Raw genomic sequence first — 17,148 nt, forward strand, 5'->3', positions numbered from 1 at the left:
ACATTAAAACCAAAATAAGTAGGGAAGTTGCTTATCTGTAATCTTATTTCTCCTTTAGAGTTTCTCTATTGATAATCATAATATATCTCTATAACCTTTACTTGAGGATCATCCTTCACACTCCTGAGAGGATTGCCCTCATTCAATCAAGGCTCGAATATGGCAATGTCGTAAACCTTACTGATGCACTTTCATAAACCATTGCTCGCAATTGACAAACTGGTCAGTGTTTAAGACAACTTTGATGTTGTAGCATGACATTTCCAGCCAGGGAATTATGTTGAGACACTCTCAACACCGAAAGACACGCTGTCAGGCAAATTCATCAGCAAAGTGAGTGTCCAAATTAAAGCAGAAAAGAGTGCTTAATAGATTGGTTTCTGAGTATTCGAGAACATACTATCCAATTAGAACATTTTCATCTCTGATTAGCCGCGCTTATTTTGTTCCCGTCCCTCCAATACCTGTGTCACCAGTAATAACTACAGTTATGCCACATGTGATGTCACTAGCACCTCCACCATCATCTCTATTTAGATCCTCTCCAAGGAAATAATTATTCAAACTGATGATCACATTCGTAAAGTAGGTATTCATCTTTGAGGTGAAGACTTCAGTCTTGTTATTCTGGGAGGCACTCCTCTTATCACAGGTCACATTTGAGATATTCCTCCTCTTCCCTACTTTGTAATTATTCACCTTCTCTAATGGAATAATCTCCATCCTGAGTTTCTCTGGTCATTGACATAAATAAACTCAGTGAAGTTCTGATCAGCCGAGCTTCCAAGTTTAGTATTTCAATTCCAGAGCCATCGGCTTTGACTTCTATGATTTTGACACTTAACACTACCAACCAAGGGTTTATAGGAATCAGCGATGGAACTCTTTCTGACTCCTTCTTCTAGCAAGTATGCTAGTTTGTTAAATGATTATAAACCACCTGAGCAAGACCTTCTGTCCAGAGGGACAGATCTTCTGACCAGACACTGTTATATCAGTCACAAGGCAACAGTATGCTGTAGCTCTGACCTCCAATGTACCACCTGAGAAAGAAAGTAAAAAGCTAGACTCAGTGGGGACGAAGGTAGGTGGGAGCTTAGCGACCGTAGTGAAGACTTCCTGTGCCACTGCATTACTAGGCAGGTGTCATAGATCCTTATGGTTCTCATTGCAGAGCTTCTCTGAGATGCTCCCATGTGGGGACAGAGAGGACTAGCAAGAGGTTCTGAATGAGGGAATGTTCGTGTTGAACCATATAGTCATTCCTACTGCTGAAAAGAGAGTTTGAAACTATTGCTATCAGTCTGGAGAAACGGACTGAATACAGACAGCATCACTGTAGATATTTTGAACATTGTTTTCCCAAAGAGAGAGTTCAGACTCCTCAGTGGCCCTAACATTTGCAGCAGCAACATCATTTCCAGTATTACGTGAGAATACACGCAACCATCTGCAGCTATTTGAAAGCCTTCAGGTAAACAGTGATGACTCCTACGTCTTCCGTCACCTTCTGCAATAGGGGAAGCATTGCAAACCATCTTACAGTGGCTGAAAAGAACAAGTGACATCTAGATGCAGAGTATTGTACAAAACTGCAATGCTCTGAGTACCATTGAGAGAGTTCAGATCCATCCTCAACTTCAAACTGGCAAACAAATGGATAAAGAGGGAAATATTAAGAATTCTTATACTTCCCCATATCTACCCACAACTACATTAAAAGAACTGTATGTGTTCTAGTAACCCCCAAGACCACTATTTTCATACTCCAGTGGTGGAGAAACATCTACCAACGCAAAGTCCTTCTGTTGGGATTGAAATCCACCCCATGTACCTTCTTGGAGTGCCTGGAAGTCATTGCGGCTTACCTAAGACAAAAGAAAATGTTTGTCTATCTTATCTAGACAACAAGGTTAATCAATCCTTCCGGTAGTTATGCTACCTTGTTACAAAACTGCTTCCAGTCTGAACAGCCTAAAATTATGAGTGAGTTATGCAAAATTGATGTCAACCCCATTCTTCTCAATCCACTACCTCAGGCAAGGCCGGCCACTCACTAGGCAATAGTGTATCATTCACAGAGAGACTGTTTTCTATCCAGTTAAATGTCTTTTGAAGATGTCACAGCTCACTGCTCCTCAGATTGCCTCTTTTCTGGGATGCATATTTCTAGACTCATCTGCTCGATTCTGCAACAGTTTCTGGACAATTAGTGCTGCCAATACTCAGACAACTGGGAACATATTTACATTTAAAACCATAATTTCCATGGTGGGGCAGGGCAGAACAACTGTTTCAAGGGGTCTTTTTTTCACTACCGCATTCCAATTCAAACAGTCATCACAGATGCAACTCTACAGAGCTGGAAAGCCTGTCAAATCACCCTCTTGTCCAAGGGACACAGTCTAAAAAGGTCTGTAAAATGTTTACCTACTTGAATTTAGATCAGTGCAATCCACCCTTAATTTTTTAGGTCTCGCTGTCAATGCGCTTGCGAGAATATAGGGGCTTATCCACAGCTTAACCAAACTGGCGATTTCATGCTGTGCCCGCGAAAAGAAAGCTCAATGCGCAAGCGCATTGACCTAAAAGCGCGTGCACATGAAAGCCAGCCATCTGCCGCCAGCAGCTTCACTTGGGATCCGCTCCGCCCCCTGCTGCATCAAAGGCTTTAATTTCGACAGGCCGTGTCGCATTTCTCCTCCCCCCAGCAATGCCAATTCTCTAGTTTTCGGCCCCCCCCCACCACCTCCTTCGTCTTCCCTCTTTCTTTTTCTCTCTCTCGTGTGTTTCTCTCCCCAACCCTGCACTCCCTGTTGCTCTCTGTATAGCTTTCCCTTGTTTACTCTTTGCCTTCTCCTCAGTCTCTGTTCAGCTTCTGTCTGTCTCTGCGCTCCTTCTCATCTGCAGTTTCAGCTCTTTCACAATTTTCCCTGTACGTCCTCCGTTTCTTAAATGTGCATGTTCTCAGCCTTGCTGTGTCCCTATTTTACTTATGTATTTCATTCTCTTCCCTCCATTTCCCTATCTAGCTTCCTTAAAGCCTGCATCCTCTGCTCTTCCTAATTCTTTAGGACACCCGTCGCTTTTTCCCCTCGGCAGTTTTTTTGCGCTCCGCATTTTCACCCCACCGTCGCCCCGGCAGGCTCCGCTCTTCATCAGTTCTACCTTCTCCCCCTGTCTCATCAGCAGTCAGCAGTCGGATTTCCCTCACTGTCTCCTCCCTTGTTTCTCGTACTATTCCCGCTTTTCCACGGTCGCCATTTTCCTCAGCCGCTCTTGTTCTGTTCAGTTCCCGTGTCCGTGTGTGCTTACCTGGATTTCCGTTTGTCTAATTGATGTGGCCTTTGTCAACGAGGCAATCCGCTACTCTGTCCAACGTTTATGAAAACGAGCATTACTGTGAAGGCACTCGCCGCATATATAATTGGTTTGGGGCTGGAGTACTTTAGTACAACGCTTCCTGGCAACGTAGGCCATGGTCCTGCAGAGCCAGTGGTGTCGTGCCCTCCTTTATTAGCACCCCGCCTCCATCAGTCCCTTCATCCTGCATTCATGGTCCCGTGTATAACATATTGCAATAGTGCCTAAAAACAATTCTATCACTATGCCCTTGTTCTGACTTGTTTTTATTATCCTTTTAGGCTGTTTTTTGCATTTGCTAAAAAAAAGCATTCTCTGTGGAACTTTGGCTTGTGTTATAGTGATTTAAACGTGATTGTAGATTTTTGTTTTCACTTTTGCGTACACCTTTTCTTTTTGTAAAAAATCGAATGAAACAAAGACCTTTCCCGTCAGTTGTTTACTTATTTGCATCTCATTGATGCTGGGAAGGAAGAGATTACTATCTTTAGTGGTGATCATCAAACACTTAATTATCTTGCCTGTTTCGTTTCTCAGCTGGTATTTCAAGCTGACATTTCACACTCTACCAGACTTTCTGTCGTCCTGTTTTTTCTTCTTCTTCATTCCCTTTAGCATCCTATGCCCAATTGGAGCGTAATGCAAAGTGGCTGTGTGCGCGTTGTATGCACCAGGTCAAAAAAACACTTATGTTATGGTGTACATCAGTGCAGCGCATTATGCAGTTTTACAGTTCTTCCCTGTCCTTCTATGAAATCATCTAAACTGGCACGTCATGTACTGACTTTGTTAGGCTACTAGGGTGAATTAAGTGTTGTAAATATTTAAACAAATTAGAATAATTAGCCAGCATGAAATGTGTTCACATGTCGCATGGCAGTGCATTTTCACAAAACTAAACGTTTGTATTTACAAACCTGTTTACAACTGGTTCTAATATGTTCTCTCAATGTTTAAAGCTTTATTACAAATGTCACAAAAAGATGTTAATATTTCACTTCTGTTCTTGGATTTTCATCGCAATAAAATACACTGAACATAATCTTCCCAAAAGTTATTTACAAAAGTTTAAGCTATTGCCATTATAAATTACAAAAAGTTTTAATTAAGTATTAATTATTTAAAAAAATAAAAGCCATTGTTATTTGTAATATTAATACATCTAAGTCATGTAAATACAACACATATTACATTGCAAATGCTATAGGTGTCACGTTTGCGAAAAGTTAAAACTATTGGCATTGTAAATGACAAAACTATTAATTTCGCTATTTTCAAAACCAACACATAAATAAAAAAAGGGTCATTTACAATACCAATACCTCAAACTTTCCTAATGCGAGACCTCTTGCATTGCAAATGCTTGTTTCTTCTAGCCATAAAGTCCCTGCTTGTGCACATGGGCAATACAAGAATAATTTGCTACCTCCAAAAGCAATAGCTACAATATCCAGACTTATTTCCCTCGAAGCACAGACAATCTGAAGATGGTTGGCAGCCAGAGACGTTCAGGTCACAGCAGTCCACCTCCCTAGTCTGCAAAACGCGGTCAGATTCATCTGACAAAGTCTCTCGAGAGAGTCATGAATAAACATTGTGTTATGTGATGTGTTCTATGAATGGGGCTATCCTCTGCTGAATTTCTTTTTTACAGATGCAGGCGAACACAAAAGCCCAGACTTTACCTTCAGGTACTAACAACCAGAAGACAAGGGGAATTTTGGTCAGCTGATTAGGAAACTTTTTCTCCAATACCCCCACTCCCATCGATCATCATCAAGCTAATGTACTCGAGAGAGAGGATCGTACTCATAAGTAGGAGAGGCCATTCTAGTGGTGCCTCACTGATTTTCACCTGTCAGAGTTCTCTTATATTCTTTACCTGTCAGAGCAACTACACACAAGTTGTCCTTGTAGACCAGACGTTGAAGGGACATACCCTACATCCCAGCCTTGTATCCTAGGGTTTGGTGCATTGCATCTGAACTCAGACAATATGGTCACCTGAACTGTTCTCAAGAGTGTATGGACAATTTTAAAGCAAGTCAAGCCACCTTTTAAAAGTGTTTCCTATGAGTTCAAGTGGAAGGGATTCTCAACCTAATCTGTGCAGAAAACATAGATTGCATGAAGTGTAAGGAAGAAGCTGTACTTCCTTACCTACTTTATTTGGCCAAATATGGTTTGCAGTTCTCTTTTTTTACTGCTAAATCTTGCTGCTCATACAGCTTACTGAAAATGTCCTTCACAAACCTCTTTCTTTAGAGTACCTCCTATAAATTATTTTCTGGAAAGCAATAAAGTGTTTTCTTCTTTAAGAGACCATCTCCCCCTTGGGAACTTACAACTAATGAGCTTCCGTTCTGAATGAATCTAGAAATTAGGCCTCCTTAAATCATGCACAGTTTTCTAGCTTCTCTAGAGTGCTGCCTTTTTAGCTCCATGTTCCTGCTGTTCTCTCACTTCCTTTTAAAACGCCTGTGAAAGAGCTTTTTCTTGTCACTATTCTTATATAGTGAATTTATTAAAATGTTAACTGGTATTTCTTGTAAAGAAAAAAAATGTGAATTTATCACTGTAGCCTGTAATAGGGTATCAGAAAGTATTTTATTTATAACAAATAGTTTAAAAAAAAGTTTACTATATTAATATCTTGTAAAAATAAAAAGTACTCCCAGATCCTGTGCGTATGATTTCAATGAAGATTTCTCTAAAAGAAAGTTAGAATTACAGGTAAACATATGTTCTTCTTATTTTTATTTCAATATATACTTGTTATGTTTAATATATTTTGTGCAAGACTGTAAGACTTTGTAAACTTCAATTCACCTTTATAGTTAGCTTGGCATTTGTAGGTATGTCACTTCTTATTTCTCATTTACAATAATCAATTGTTTTCCCTTCGGCTATGACAGTTTACTATCACCAAACTGGAATGAATTGAGATTGCCATGCGTAAACCGTAATGTGTCTAGAATGCCAGCCACTAGTCTCCTAAAAAAACATACTTCAATCAATAAGGGGGTTTGTAAATCACGCTACTCACCAATGAGGGTCTCAAGGAGCTGGGGGAGGGGGGGGGGGAGTGAGCAGCTCCAATCAGTTGAAGAGTCAGGTCTTGAGGTCCTTCCTGAACATGTGCAGTGTTGGGGAGAATCGGATGTTCACAGGGAGCTCGTTCAGGTCTTGGCTGAGATGTAGGAGTAAGCTCTCCCACTTGCTCTGTTTCTGCGGGTGCGGGGAACCTCTGCCAGGGGGAAGGCACCTAAGCGGCGGTTCCTCCTGGGTACGTGGAAGGAGACTCTGCCGTTGAGGTATTTGTGTCCGATGTTGTTGAGGGATTTGTAAGCGTGGGTGAGGAGTTTGAAGTTGAGCCTCTTCTTGACGGGGAGCCAGTGGAGGTCTCGAAGGTGATGGGTCATGTGTTTGTGACGTGGTGTCCCAAGTATGGGTCCGACTGCGGTGTTCTGGATGGTTTGGAGTTTGTGCAGAAGCGTTCTGTTGATTCCGGCGTGTAGGGCATTGCCGTAGTCCAGTCTGCTGGTTATGAGTGCGTGGGTGACAGTCCTTCTGCAGTCGGGGGGGATCCATTTGAAGATCTTGCAGAGGATGCCCAGGCAATTGAAACTGGTGGAAGTGACGGCGTTAATCTGGTGGTTCATGGAGAGGGAGGAGTCGAGGATGATGCAGAGGTTTTGTCTGTGGTCTGTAGGGGTGGGTGGGTTCCGGAGGGTGGAGGGCCACCAGGTGTTGTCCCAGGCGGAGGTGCAGGGTCCAAGGATGAGGACCTCAGTCTTCTCTGAGGTTAGCTTCAGGCATCTGTCTTTCATCCAGGCTGCGACGTTCTACATTCCTTCATGGGAGCAGAGTCTGGTGTCCACACGATCCTTCGTGAGTGAGAGGATCAGCTGGGTGTCGTTGACGAAGGACACTATGTTGAGCCCATGCTGTTTGACGATGGCGGCGAGGAGGGCCATGTCGATTTTGAAGAGCGTGGGGCTGAGCAATGATCCTTGGGGTACTCCGCAGTTGATATTGGTGGGTTCGACGAAGAAGGGAGAGAGTCTGATCTTCAGGGTTCTGCCGGAGAGAAAGGATTGGATACAGTCGAGGGCGGCTCCTTGTATCCCTGCGTGGTGAAGTCTGGCTGCGAGCGTGCGATGTGAGATGGTGTCGAAGGCTGCGGAGAGGTCTAGAAGGATGAGGGCCGCAGTGTGTCCCTGGTCAAGTAGCTTGCGGATGTCGTCAGTGGCGGCGAGGAGGTCGGTCTCGGTGCTGTGTTTGCTGCGGAATCCAGACTGGGATGCATCTAGGATGGAGTTATCTTCGATGAAGGCGGTCAGCTGGGCGTTTACGAGTCTTTCTGTGACTTTGGCTGTGAAGGGGAGGAGAGAGATGGACCGGTAGTTATTCAGGTACGTTGGGTCGGCCGATGGCTTCTTGAGGAGGGGTTTAACCTCTGCCCGCTTCAAGTCATCTGGGAAGATGCCGGATCTGAAGGAGGCGTTGATGGTCCGTCCTGGTCCGGGTGCGATGGTGCCGGCGGCCCTGTGGAATATGTGCCGTGGCCAGGGGTCCGTTGGGGCTCCTGAATGGGTTTCTTCATGGTCGCAATGATGTGTTCGATGGTGATGGGGTCCCAGGTCATGATGGTTGGCTTACCAGCGACGGTGTCGAGGGGGGTGGTGTCTGGCGTCTGTTCGCTGAAGTTGTCGTAGAAGGCCTTGATCTTAAGATGGAAGTAGGAGCTGAGCTTGTCGCAAAGTTCTTGGGAAAGTGTGATGTACGTGGCCTCCCTGTGGGGTTTGGCGAACGGCTGTAAGAGGTTGAACAGTTCCTTGGCGTTGGTCTGGACTTTGTCTCTTATGAAGGTCCGTTTGGTGTCTCTTATGCGCCGGTGGTATACCTTCAAGGGCGCTCCTGTGGTTGTTCCATGCTTCCGTGGTTTTCTGGTTACGCCAGGTTTTGTCTAGGCATCTGCAGGAGCGTCTGGCTTCTTGTAGTTCTGTGGTGAACCAGGCTTCCTTCAGAGGGCATTGTTTAGTGGGGTGGCGCAGGGGTGCGAGCTTGTCGGAGCAGCAGGAGATCCAGCGGCGAACATTTTGGCTGCGGAGTTGGTGATGGCGCTGGGGGGGGGCTTGGCGGAAGATGGTGTTGAGGTGTTCCTCTGTGACCTTGCTCCAGTTCCTTTGTGGCGGGTGCGGTGGTGGTGTTGAAGGTGAAATGGACGCAGTGGTGATCCGTCCAGAGGGGCTGTGTGGTGTGGCTGAAGCGGGGTGAGGCTGTGACCAGCTCTGTGAGTGGGCGTGTTAACCAGCTGCTTCAGTCCGAGGTTGTCGAGGTGAGTAGTGGAGTAAGGGTCGTTGAAGTTGTTGAGGTGGAAGTTCAGGCCCCTGAGTAGTATGTAGTCCGTGGAGGTGATGGCGTGGGGTACGGCAAGATCAACAATGGTAGTTGCGGACTAGGTGCGGGGTCCCGATGGTCTGTAGATGAGGGCGCCGCGTAGGGTGGTCCTGGGCTGAATCTGGAAGTGGAGGTTCTGTGTTGGGGGTCACTCGTGCTGGATGTGGCGAGTCCTCCTCCTGGGCGGTGGGGGTGATCCTTCCTCTGGATTTCTAGCCTTCGGGGATGGCAGTGGCGATGTCTGGGCTGGAGGTGGCGTTTGTCCAGGTTTCAGTGAAGAAGGTGAAATCTGGCGAGAGGGTGTCGATCAGGTCCCAGATCTCTACGGCGTGTTGGTGGAGGGAGTGTACGTTGAGGAGGATGCATGTCAGGGTTTCGGCGGTGCGTGCATCAGTCGGGCCTTTAGCGGTTGCAGGGGCTTTGTCGATGATGAAGGAGCTACGGCAGTGTCTGCACAAGAACTGTCCATGGGTGGTGTTCGGCGAGGATCTTTCGCAGTAAGCGTGTCTTCCTGAATTGAGTGCATGCTCTCCATACTTGATGACATATTATTTTTAATTACCATTGCAGACATTGCAGAAGAATACAGAATGGCCTCATCATTGTAGTACAGGAGATGTGATCTAGTGATTGAATTATCTCTTGTAAAACACTGTTTTCTCCCCTTCCTTCCACCTCCCAGCAAAAGTTTGGGAAGATCACTTTATTTTAAGGCGCTTCTCCTCCATGATCTGCTGAAACTGAGATGTACTCAGACGCATGCTGGCACCTTTCATTAATGCTGTATACAAAACAGAAGATTCACCTTCTCTTTGATGCGTGGTGTTTTTGGATTTCTTAGTATGACTTAGTGTAGAACTCTTGTTAAAATCTCTAGTTGGGAAAATGAAAGAAGGCAGTGGAAAAAGTGTAGAAAGCCTTCTATCCAAATGTTATAATACAGCTGTGCATATTAATGTTATTGCTTTTCTTTAGTTGTCACTTTGAGTTAGGTGTGGCCGATCATTGTTTCTGGTGGCGCAGGGTCCAAGTCAAGATGTGGATAAGCTAAGCAGTAGCTGCTCTAGTAGGCAAGAAATAGGAGTCTTAAAAGTCAGGCTTCTAAACAATAAAAATCCATGATTGCCCAAGGCTGTTGCTTAAAAAGAAATTCTGTTTTCTTTACTTTGGTATGTTTGTTCAACGTTATACTTTAATAATAGTAGCTGTATTCCCTTACACAGTCTACAATAGGACAAAAAATACAAAAGATGATTTATGAATTCATTGGCCATGGGTGGGTATAGTTCAGGTGACAAGGAAATGAGCCCAGATATTCGGCCGAAGATATATTTTTTCATGCGAAAATAGTATCACAGTAATGCGATTTAGAATATGCCAGCAATGTGCACATTAATCTTTAAAACGGTGAATAAAGTCTTCTTAAATCATTGCTTTTTGTATTGGTTTTCGGTTTTTATGCAGCAGTTTCAAGTGTTTTAAAGCATTCTGTTTTATTATGATGTTTTTGATCTATGATTATTTTAGGAACGTTATTCGATGATAAAGGGGATAGGCATTCCAAGAAAGGAATTTGCATATGGGAATGTATTGACCGAATGCACAAAAAGTGTTCAGTGTTCTTCAACTATCTCTATGCGCCAACAGAAGTAGAGGTAGGACATAAATTATATACAGTAACACTTAAAAGTATATGTCTTACCTTTATTCAAAGTTTCATCTGTGTATACAGCATTTCTTGTGCCACATTTGTAATTTATTTCCTTATATTATGTCATTATGTGTTAACATTAGGCATGATTTACTATTTGCTGAGTGTAAGACTCAAATTTGTTTGACATCTGTTTATTGAGGGAGTTTTATAGTTGTTATGGCATTACCAAAGCAAGGACTATCAAAGCTTCTGTCTGGTGCAAAATATGTTCGTATAATAGGTATACTTGATAACTATGCCTTACAAACCTTGAACTAAACTTTGCTGGCTGTTATGTTCAGCCTTTGGCACAGTTTGTCTACACTATTTCCTGCCCTTTCTCCTTAATTACTAAAAGCCCTTCCCAAGGACTTGAATACAGGCAGTAGTCCAGCAAGATCACTCCGTGAGTTGAGCGCTTTTTGCATGTTTGGTGATTGACTATTTTTAAGGATGGGTGTTTGGGTGGTTGTGAGTGTGCACGCATGTGTATATAGATGTTCCCTGCAGGTCACCAATTCAAGCCTTAGCAGTCCCAGAGCAGTCTTTCATGATGAGGAAGACAAAGAACAATTCAGTCTGCAATAGTAACACTTATAAAAGCAATTTATTTTTATGACTTGATATTTTATCTATTGAGATTAATGTTCATGCTGTAGCTGGTCCTAAACAAGGCGGGATTATCCATTGTGTTTCTTCACCACCACCTCTGACTGGATGATTTTGAAAATTACATTGCAGGTTATTATTGATTACCTACCAATGTCAGCTATACGGTTCATACGTTTTGTTATTGCATATGTCTTGCAGTCACTCCTAGTGTGTAGTCAGAAAATAGTTACTTTATCCTAAAAACTATAATAGCTACTTTTTACCTAACAACAGCATCAAAAGTCGACATAATCTGATCAGATGACAAAGAAGATAAAATGATAGGACTCCTTTCATTTAATCTTTTCTTCATCTTTTTCAAACTGCAAACTGACAGGAACTAGCTTGAGCATCGGTTGTGACAGACACAGATCTCTGCAGATAGCAACTCATTTCAAATAAGTAGGATGAAAGATAAGAAACCTGTGGCCGCTCAGGCTAGAGCAAAAACCAAGAATGGTCAAATGTGTTGGGTATTCATGATGGCATATTAGATGACATTACAATGTGTTTACCTATGCTATGAATGAACTTCGCACTAGCATGCACATTATGCCTTTTCAAAGTCCTGTTACTGTGTTTACCCCTGCTTTCTAAACAGGTGTTCAGTGTAAATGCATATCTGAAAGAGACACGTTAGTATTAGATTCCTTACCTTAGAATATCCCCAGGCGTCAGACTGGATCCGGACATTTTTGCGTAGCAGTACCCTTGCGCGTCGGTAGGCGTCGTCTGCGGCTCCGTGTCCGTCGTTGGCGTCGTGGGCGCCGTGATGACGTCGTCGGAGTACTTAGACGCCGCCTCCGCGTGCTGACGTCAGTTCTTCTTTTTTCCGCGCCAGCAAGCGCAGATCTGGAAAAAGCAGTAACCCTAGTCAATTTTGACTAAACTTTTTTGATTACTATTTCGAAGTCTCTCGACTCCGAAAAGGTGCCGATAGGGATGCCCGGCTTCAAACCTTGTGACGATTGCGACCGGCTGATGTCGGTCACGGATCCTCACCGCGTCTGTTTGTCGTGTTTGGGCGTCGACCACGACGACAAGGCCTGCTCCGACTGCCGGGCCCTCTCTTCGAAAGCCAGGCGGGAGCGGTCCCGTAGGCGCCTCGAACTCCGGCAGTCGGCCCCGCGCCGTGAGAGGTCCCGATCCCATGGGAGGTCGAGGGACAGGTCGCGGGCCCGGAGCCACCACAGCTCCGAGAGTAGGCGGCACTCCTCCGGGTCGAAGTCGTCGTCAGGTAAGAGGCACAAGAAGTCCAAGCGGCGTCATCGCTCCTCGGACTCCCCCCGACGCTCGCGCCATGCGGCCGGGGGTTCGGGTGACACCGCCCACGTGGCTCCGTCGGAGTCGCGGGCGCCGCGTCGGGCCCCATACCCTACGGTCCCTGGGCTCAACGCGTCGCCTGAGGAAACTCTCTCCTCCGACGGGCTCCACGGCGCCTCCGGGCCCAGCGGACCCGTCTGGGAGCCCTAGCGGGTCGGGGGCTCCGGCCCGACACCGTCGGGTGCTTCGGCCCCGACGCCGCCGATGCCTTCGGGCCCGGCGCCGCAGGTCCCTGTTATCCCGACGCCGCCGGTGCCTTCGGGCCCGGCGCCGAGGGGTCCAGTTGTTCCGACGCCGCCGGCGCCTTCGGGCCCGGCGCCGCAGGACGCCGCTGGTCCTCCTTCGGGATCTGGTTCGTCGCCGGTGGATCTGACGACCTCCCCGGCGTCGGACCCTCAGGTGTCGCCTCCGGTGCCGTCCTCGGGCGGCGCCGACCCCGGTCCTCCTTCCGTTCCTGTTCGGCCGTCGGGACGGCCCCGTTGGGCGCCGCTCCAGACGCCGTTGGGTGATTTTCACTTTTATGAACAGGCCCCATTGGTTGAGGACCCTGAATTTCAGGAGATGGGTGAAGGAGAGGACTGGGAGGGGTCTGAGGACCCTCTGACCAGAGAGTGTCAGTCTCGTGAGGACTGGACAGAAGACCTTGGGGAGGCCAATGGCCTGGACACCTCTCCAGACACTGGGTTTGTCTCCACTCCTACCGTGGCTTCGGAGGAGGGGGCAACATATGGTGTGGTGCTGATGAGGGCTGCCAAGGCCTTGGGCCTTGAGCTCCCCGTCGCGGCCGTGAGGACTAACCTCCTCACTGAGGTCCTTAAACCGCAGTCAAGCTCGGCCGAGCCTCTGCTGCCTTTTAATGAGGCCTTGACCGACGTTCTGCTGGGCACTTGGTCCAAGCCCGCTACGGGTTCGCCCGTAGATAGGAACGTGGCCAGACGCCACCGCCCGGCCCCGGGCGACCCATGTTTCCTGTCCTCCCACCCTACCCCCGAGAGCCTGGTCATCCAGGCCTCCAATTCCCAGACCGCATTCCCGTCCGCGCCCCCGGACTGGGAATCCAAGAGGTATGACCAGTATGGGAAGAAGATCTTCTCCTCTATTAGCCTCGGCCTGCGGTCTTCTAACACCGCCTGCCTCTTGGGACGTTACACCCACTCTGTGTGGGATAAGGTCGCGGAAGTGCTGCCAGAGTGTCCGTTGGAGGTACGGGCCAAACTCGGCCAAGCCCTTGTGGAGGGCCGGGATGCAGCCAAATATTCCATCCGGTGTGGGCTGGATACCACTGACTCGCTGGGTAGAGCGATGGCAACGACGGTGGCGGTCAGACGCCACACCTGGCTGAGGTCCGCCAACTTCTCGGCAGATGTCCAGAGCACGCTTATGGACATGCCGTTCGATGGCCGTCGCCTCTTTGGCGACAAGGCAGACCATGCGCTTGAGCGTTTTAAGGACTCCAGGGCTACGGCCAAGTCCTTAGGCCTCTCGGGCCAGCGCCAGCAATCGGCTGCCTATCACTCCTTTTGTGGCCACGGAAGGGGTGCGCCCACACGTGCCGCCAGCCACGCACCGCAGGGCAATACCCAACGCGGTGGCGGCCGTGGGAACCGCCGTCCTGGTGGTCGGGGGCAGCGGCGAGGTCAGTCCACACCTTCCCCCGCAGCATCCGCCTCTAAACCCTCCTAGTCCGTGCTTTCAGGCCCATGTGACGCCAGTGGGAGGCAGGGTTCGCCATCACCACCTTCACTGGCGCACTGTCACGTCGGACAGGTGGGTGCTGCAAATTGTCCGAAGGGGCTACTCCCTCCCCTTCGAGGCGACTCCTCCAGCCATGCCACCGCAGAACCACCGTGTATCGGGGGATCACTTGCAACTTCTGCAGGAGGAAGTTACGGCCCTCTTGGCCAAGGGGGCCATCGAGCGCGTTCCTGGGCCAGAAGTAGGGTGTGGTTGCTACTCCCACTCCTTTCTGGTACCCAAGAAGGGCAAAGGGGGCCTACGCCCTATCTTGGACCTACGGAACGTCAACGGCTTCCTCCGGAAGGAGAAGTTCAAGATGCTGACGCTGGCTCAGGTCCTAGCTGCCCTGGACCCAGGAGACTGGATGGTAGCGTTGGACTTTCAGGACGCTTATTTCCACATCCCCGTCCTGCCGGCCCACCGGCGCTACCTGCGGTTCACGGTTGGCCACGAGCACTTTCAGTATACCATGCTCCCCTTCTGCCTTACCGCGCCCCACGGGTGTTCACAAAGGTGATGGCGGTGGTCGCAGCTCATCTGCGCAGGTTAGGGGTTTCAGTCTTCCCCTACCTCGACGACTGGTTGTTGAAGGCGGGCTCGCCCCAGACAGTCGTCAGCCACCTCCAGACTACGGCAGATCTCCTGCACCAGCTGGGGTTCTCCATCAATTTGCCGAAGTCACACCTGTGTCCCTCCCAGAAGCTCCTCTTCATCGGAGCGGTTCTGGACTCGGCGAGGTTTCGGGTTTATCCGCCCGAACAGCGGGTCCGGGATATTCAGGCTCTGATTCCCATCTTCCAGCCGTTATCCCGGGTTTCGGTCAGGTTGACGCTGCGGCTTCTGGGGCTGATGGCCTCCTGCATCCTACTGGTGCATCACGCCAGGTGGCGGATGCGGGCTCTGCAGTGGGACCTGAAGTTTCAGTGGGCCCACCATCGGGGCAACCTATCCGACCACGTCCTGATCTCGGAGGGCACTGCGAGACAGCTGCAGTGGTGGCTTACGGACCGCGATTGGGTCAGCGGCAGATCCCTCTCCCTTCCCCAACCGGAGCACGTAGTTGTGACGGACGCGTCCCTCCAGGGCTGGGGAGGCCACATGGGAGAGGCGGAGATCAGAGGCCTCTGGTCTCCGGCGGAGACCCGGCTCCACATCAACCTGTTGGAGCTCAGGGCGATTCGTCTAGCGCTGAAGGCATTCCTCCCCTCTGTCCGGGGGAGTGTAGTGCAGGTGTTCACGGACAACACCACCGCCATGTGGTACTGCAACAAACAAGGCGGGGTGGGGTCGTGGATCCTTTGTCAAGAGGCTCTTCGCCTTTGGCAATGGCTGGACCGCCAGGGCGTGACCCTGGTGGCTCAACACCTGGCAGGTTCTCTGAACGCCAGGGCGGACGAGCTCAGCCGTCGGTGCATGATGGATCACGAATGGCGTCTGAACTCGGACGTGGCGCAAGGCCTCTTTCAGCGATGGGGAGAGCCTTGGTTAGATCTATTCGCCACCGAAGAGAACGCGCAATGTCATCAGTTCTGCGCGTTGGAATTTCCAAGGCGGCACTCGCTCGGAGACGCTTTTCGTCGCGAGTGGAGTTGCGGTCTGTTGTACGCCTTTCCGCCTATACCACTTCTGCCCAGAGTGCTGAAGAAGATCAAGCGCGACCGGGCCCAAGTCATCCTTGTGGCTCCGGACTGGGCACGAAGGTACTGGTATCCAGAGCTACTCAGTATGTCAGTCGATCCCCCGGTTCGTCTGCCTCTTCAGGAGGACCTTCTGTCGCAGCAGCAGGGGACGGTCCTCCACCCGAACCTGTCCAGTCTCCACCTCCATGCTTGGAGATTGAGCGGCGACAGTTGAGGCCATTTGACTTGCCTCCTGAAGTCTGTAACATCATTCTGGCAGCCAGGCGTCCCTCCACAAAGTCGGTATACGCCTGCAGGTGGAACAGATTTGTGGCATGGTGCACAGCAAAGGCTGTGGATCCGCTTTCTGCCCCTCTTTCTGAGGTTCTTCTCTTCCTTCTTTCTCTTGCCCAGCAGGGCTCTGCTCTGGGCACTATCAAGGGCTACCTTTCTGCCCTTTCAGCCTTTCTCAGGCTACCTGATCAGCCTTCTTTGTTCAAGTCTCCTATTGTTAACAGATTTCTTAAGGGCATCACTCACACGTTTCCTCCTGTTCCGTTTGTGATGCCTCAGTGGGACTTGAACCTGGTTTTAACATTCCTGATGTGCGCTCCCTTTGAGCCACTTCACAACTGTTCTCTTCGCCTTCTGACGTTGAAGACTGCTTTCCTGGTTGCCATCACCTCTGCCAGGAGAGTGAGTGAGCTCCAGGCTCTTTCTTGTACTCCACCTTTCCTTTCTGTCCATCCGGACAAAGTGGTGCTTCGTACCAAACCTTCTTTCCTGCCCAAGGTTGTCACGGCCTTTCACATCGGGCAGTCTATCACCTTGCCAACCTTCTTCCCGCCACCGCATCCCTCTAAAGAGGAAGAGCGGCTCCACCGTCTGGACCCAAAACGTGCGCTCTCATTCTATTTGGATCGCACACGTCAGTTCCGGGTGGATGACCAACTCTTTGTTGGTTACGTGGGCGCTAAGAAGGGGAAAGCGGTGCACAAGAGGACCATCTCCCGGTGGATCATCCTGTGTATCCAGGCTTGCTACTCCTTGGCTAGGAAGGAGCCCCCGGTTGGACTGCGGGCTCATTCAACCCGAGCGACGGCGACCACCACTGCCCTGGGCAGAGGTGTGCCCTTACAAGACATCTGTCAGGCAGCTACGTGGGCATCGCTGCACACGTTTGCGAGACACTACTGCCCTGACAGTCAAGTCCGGAGGGATGGCTTCTTTGGCCGTTCCGTCCTCCAGGACTTTCTGGTGTGATTATTGGTTCACAGACCCACCACCGGGGTTGGTATTGCTGGGGTATCTAACGTGCTCTTACTAACGTGTCTCTTTCAGATGCACAAGTTACTACTT

At 49.0% G+C, this 17,148-nt stretch overlaps 1 protein-coding gene across 5 annotated transcripts in view; it reads left to right on the forward strand.

Annotated features, from left to right (window-relative positions):
- The window catches only part of SBF2 (SET binding factor 2), a 2,295,537-nt gene that overhangs the window by 2,041,058 nt on the left and 237,331 nt on the right, over positions 1 to 17,148 (forward strand). For all 5 annotated transcript variants that reach the window (XM_078680952.1, XM_078680953.1, XM_078680956.1 and 2 more), the window contains one exon: positions 10,294 to 10,421. In XM_078680952.1, the coding sequence (XP_078537078.1) occupies positions 10,294 to 10,421 (128 nt within the window). The remainder of the gene's footprint in view (positions 1 to 10,293; positions 10,422 to 17,148) is intronic.

Source organism: Lissotriton helveticus, chromosome 3_1 (genome assembly GCF_964261635.1).
Source record: "Lissotriton helveticus chromosome 3_1, aLisHel1.1, whole genome shotgun sequence".
NCBI classification, from domain to species: Eukaryota; Metazoa; Chordata; class Amphibia; order Caudata; family Salamandridae; genus Lissotriton; species Lissotriton helveticus.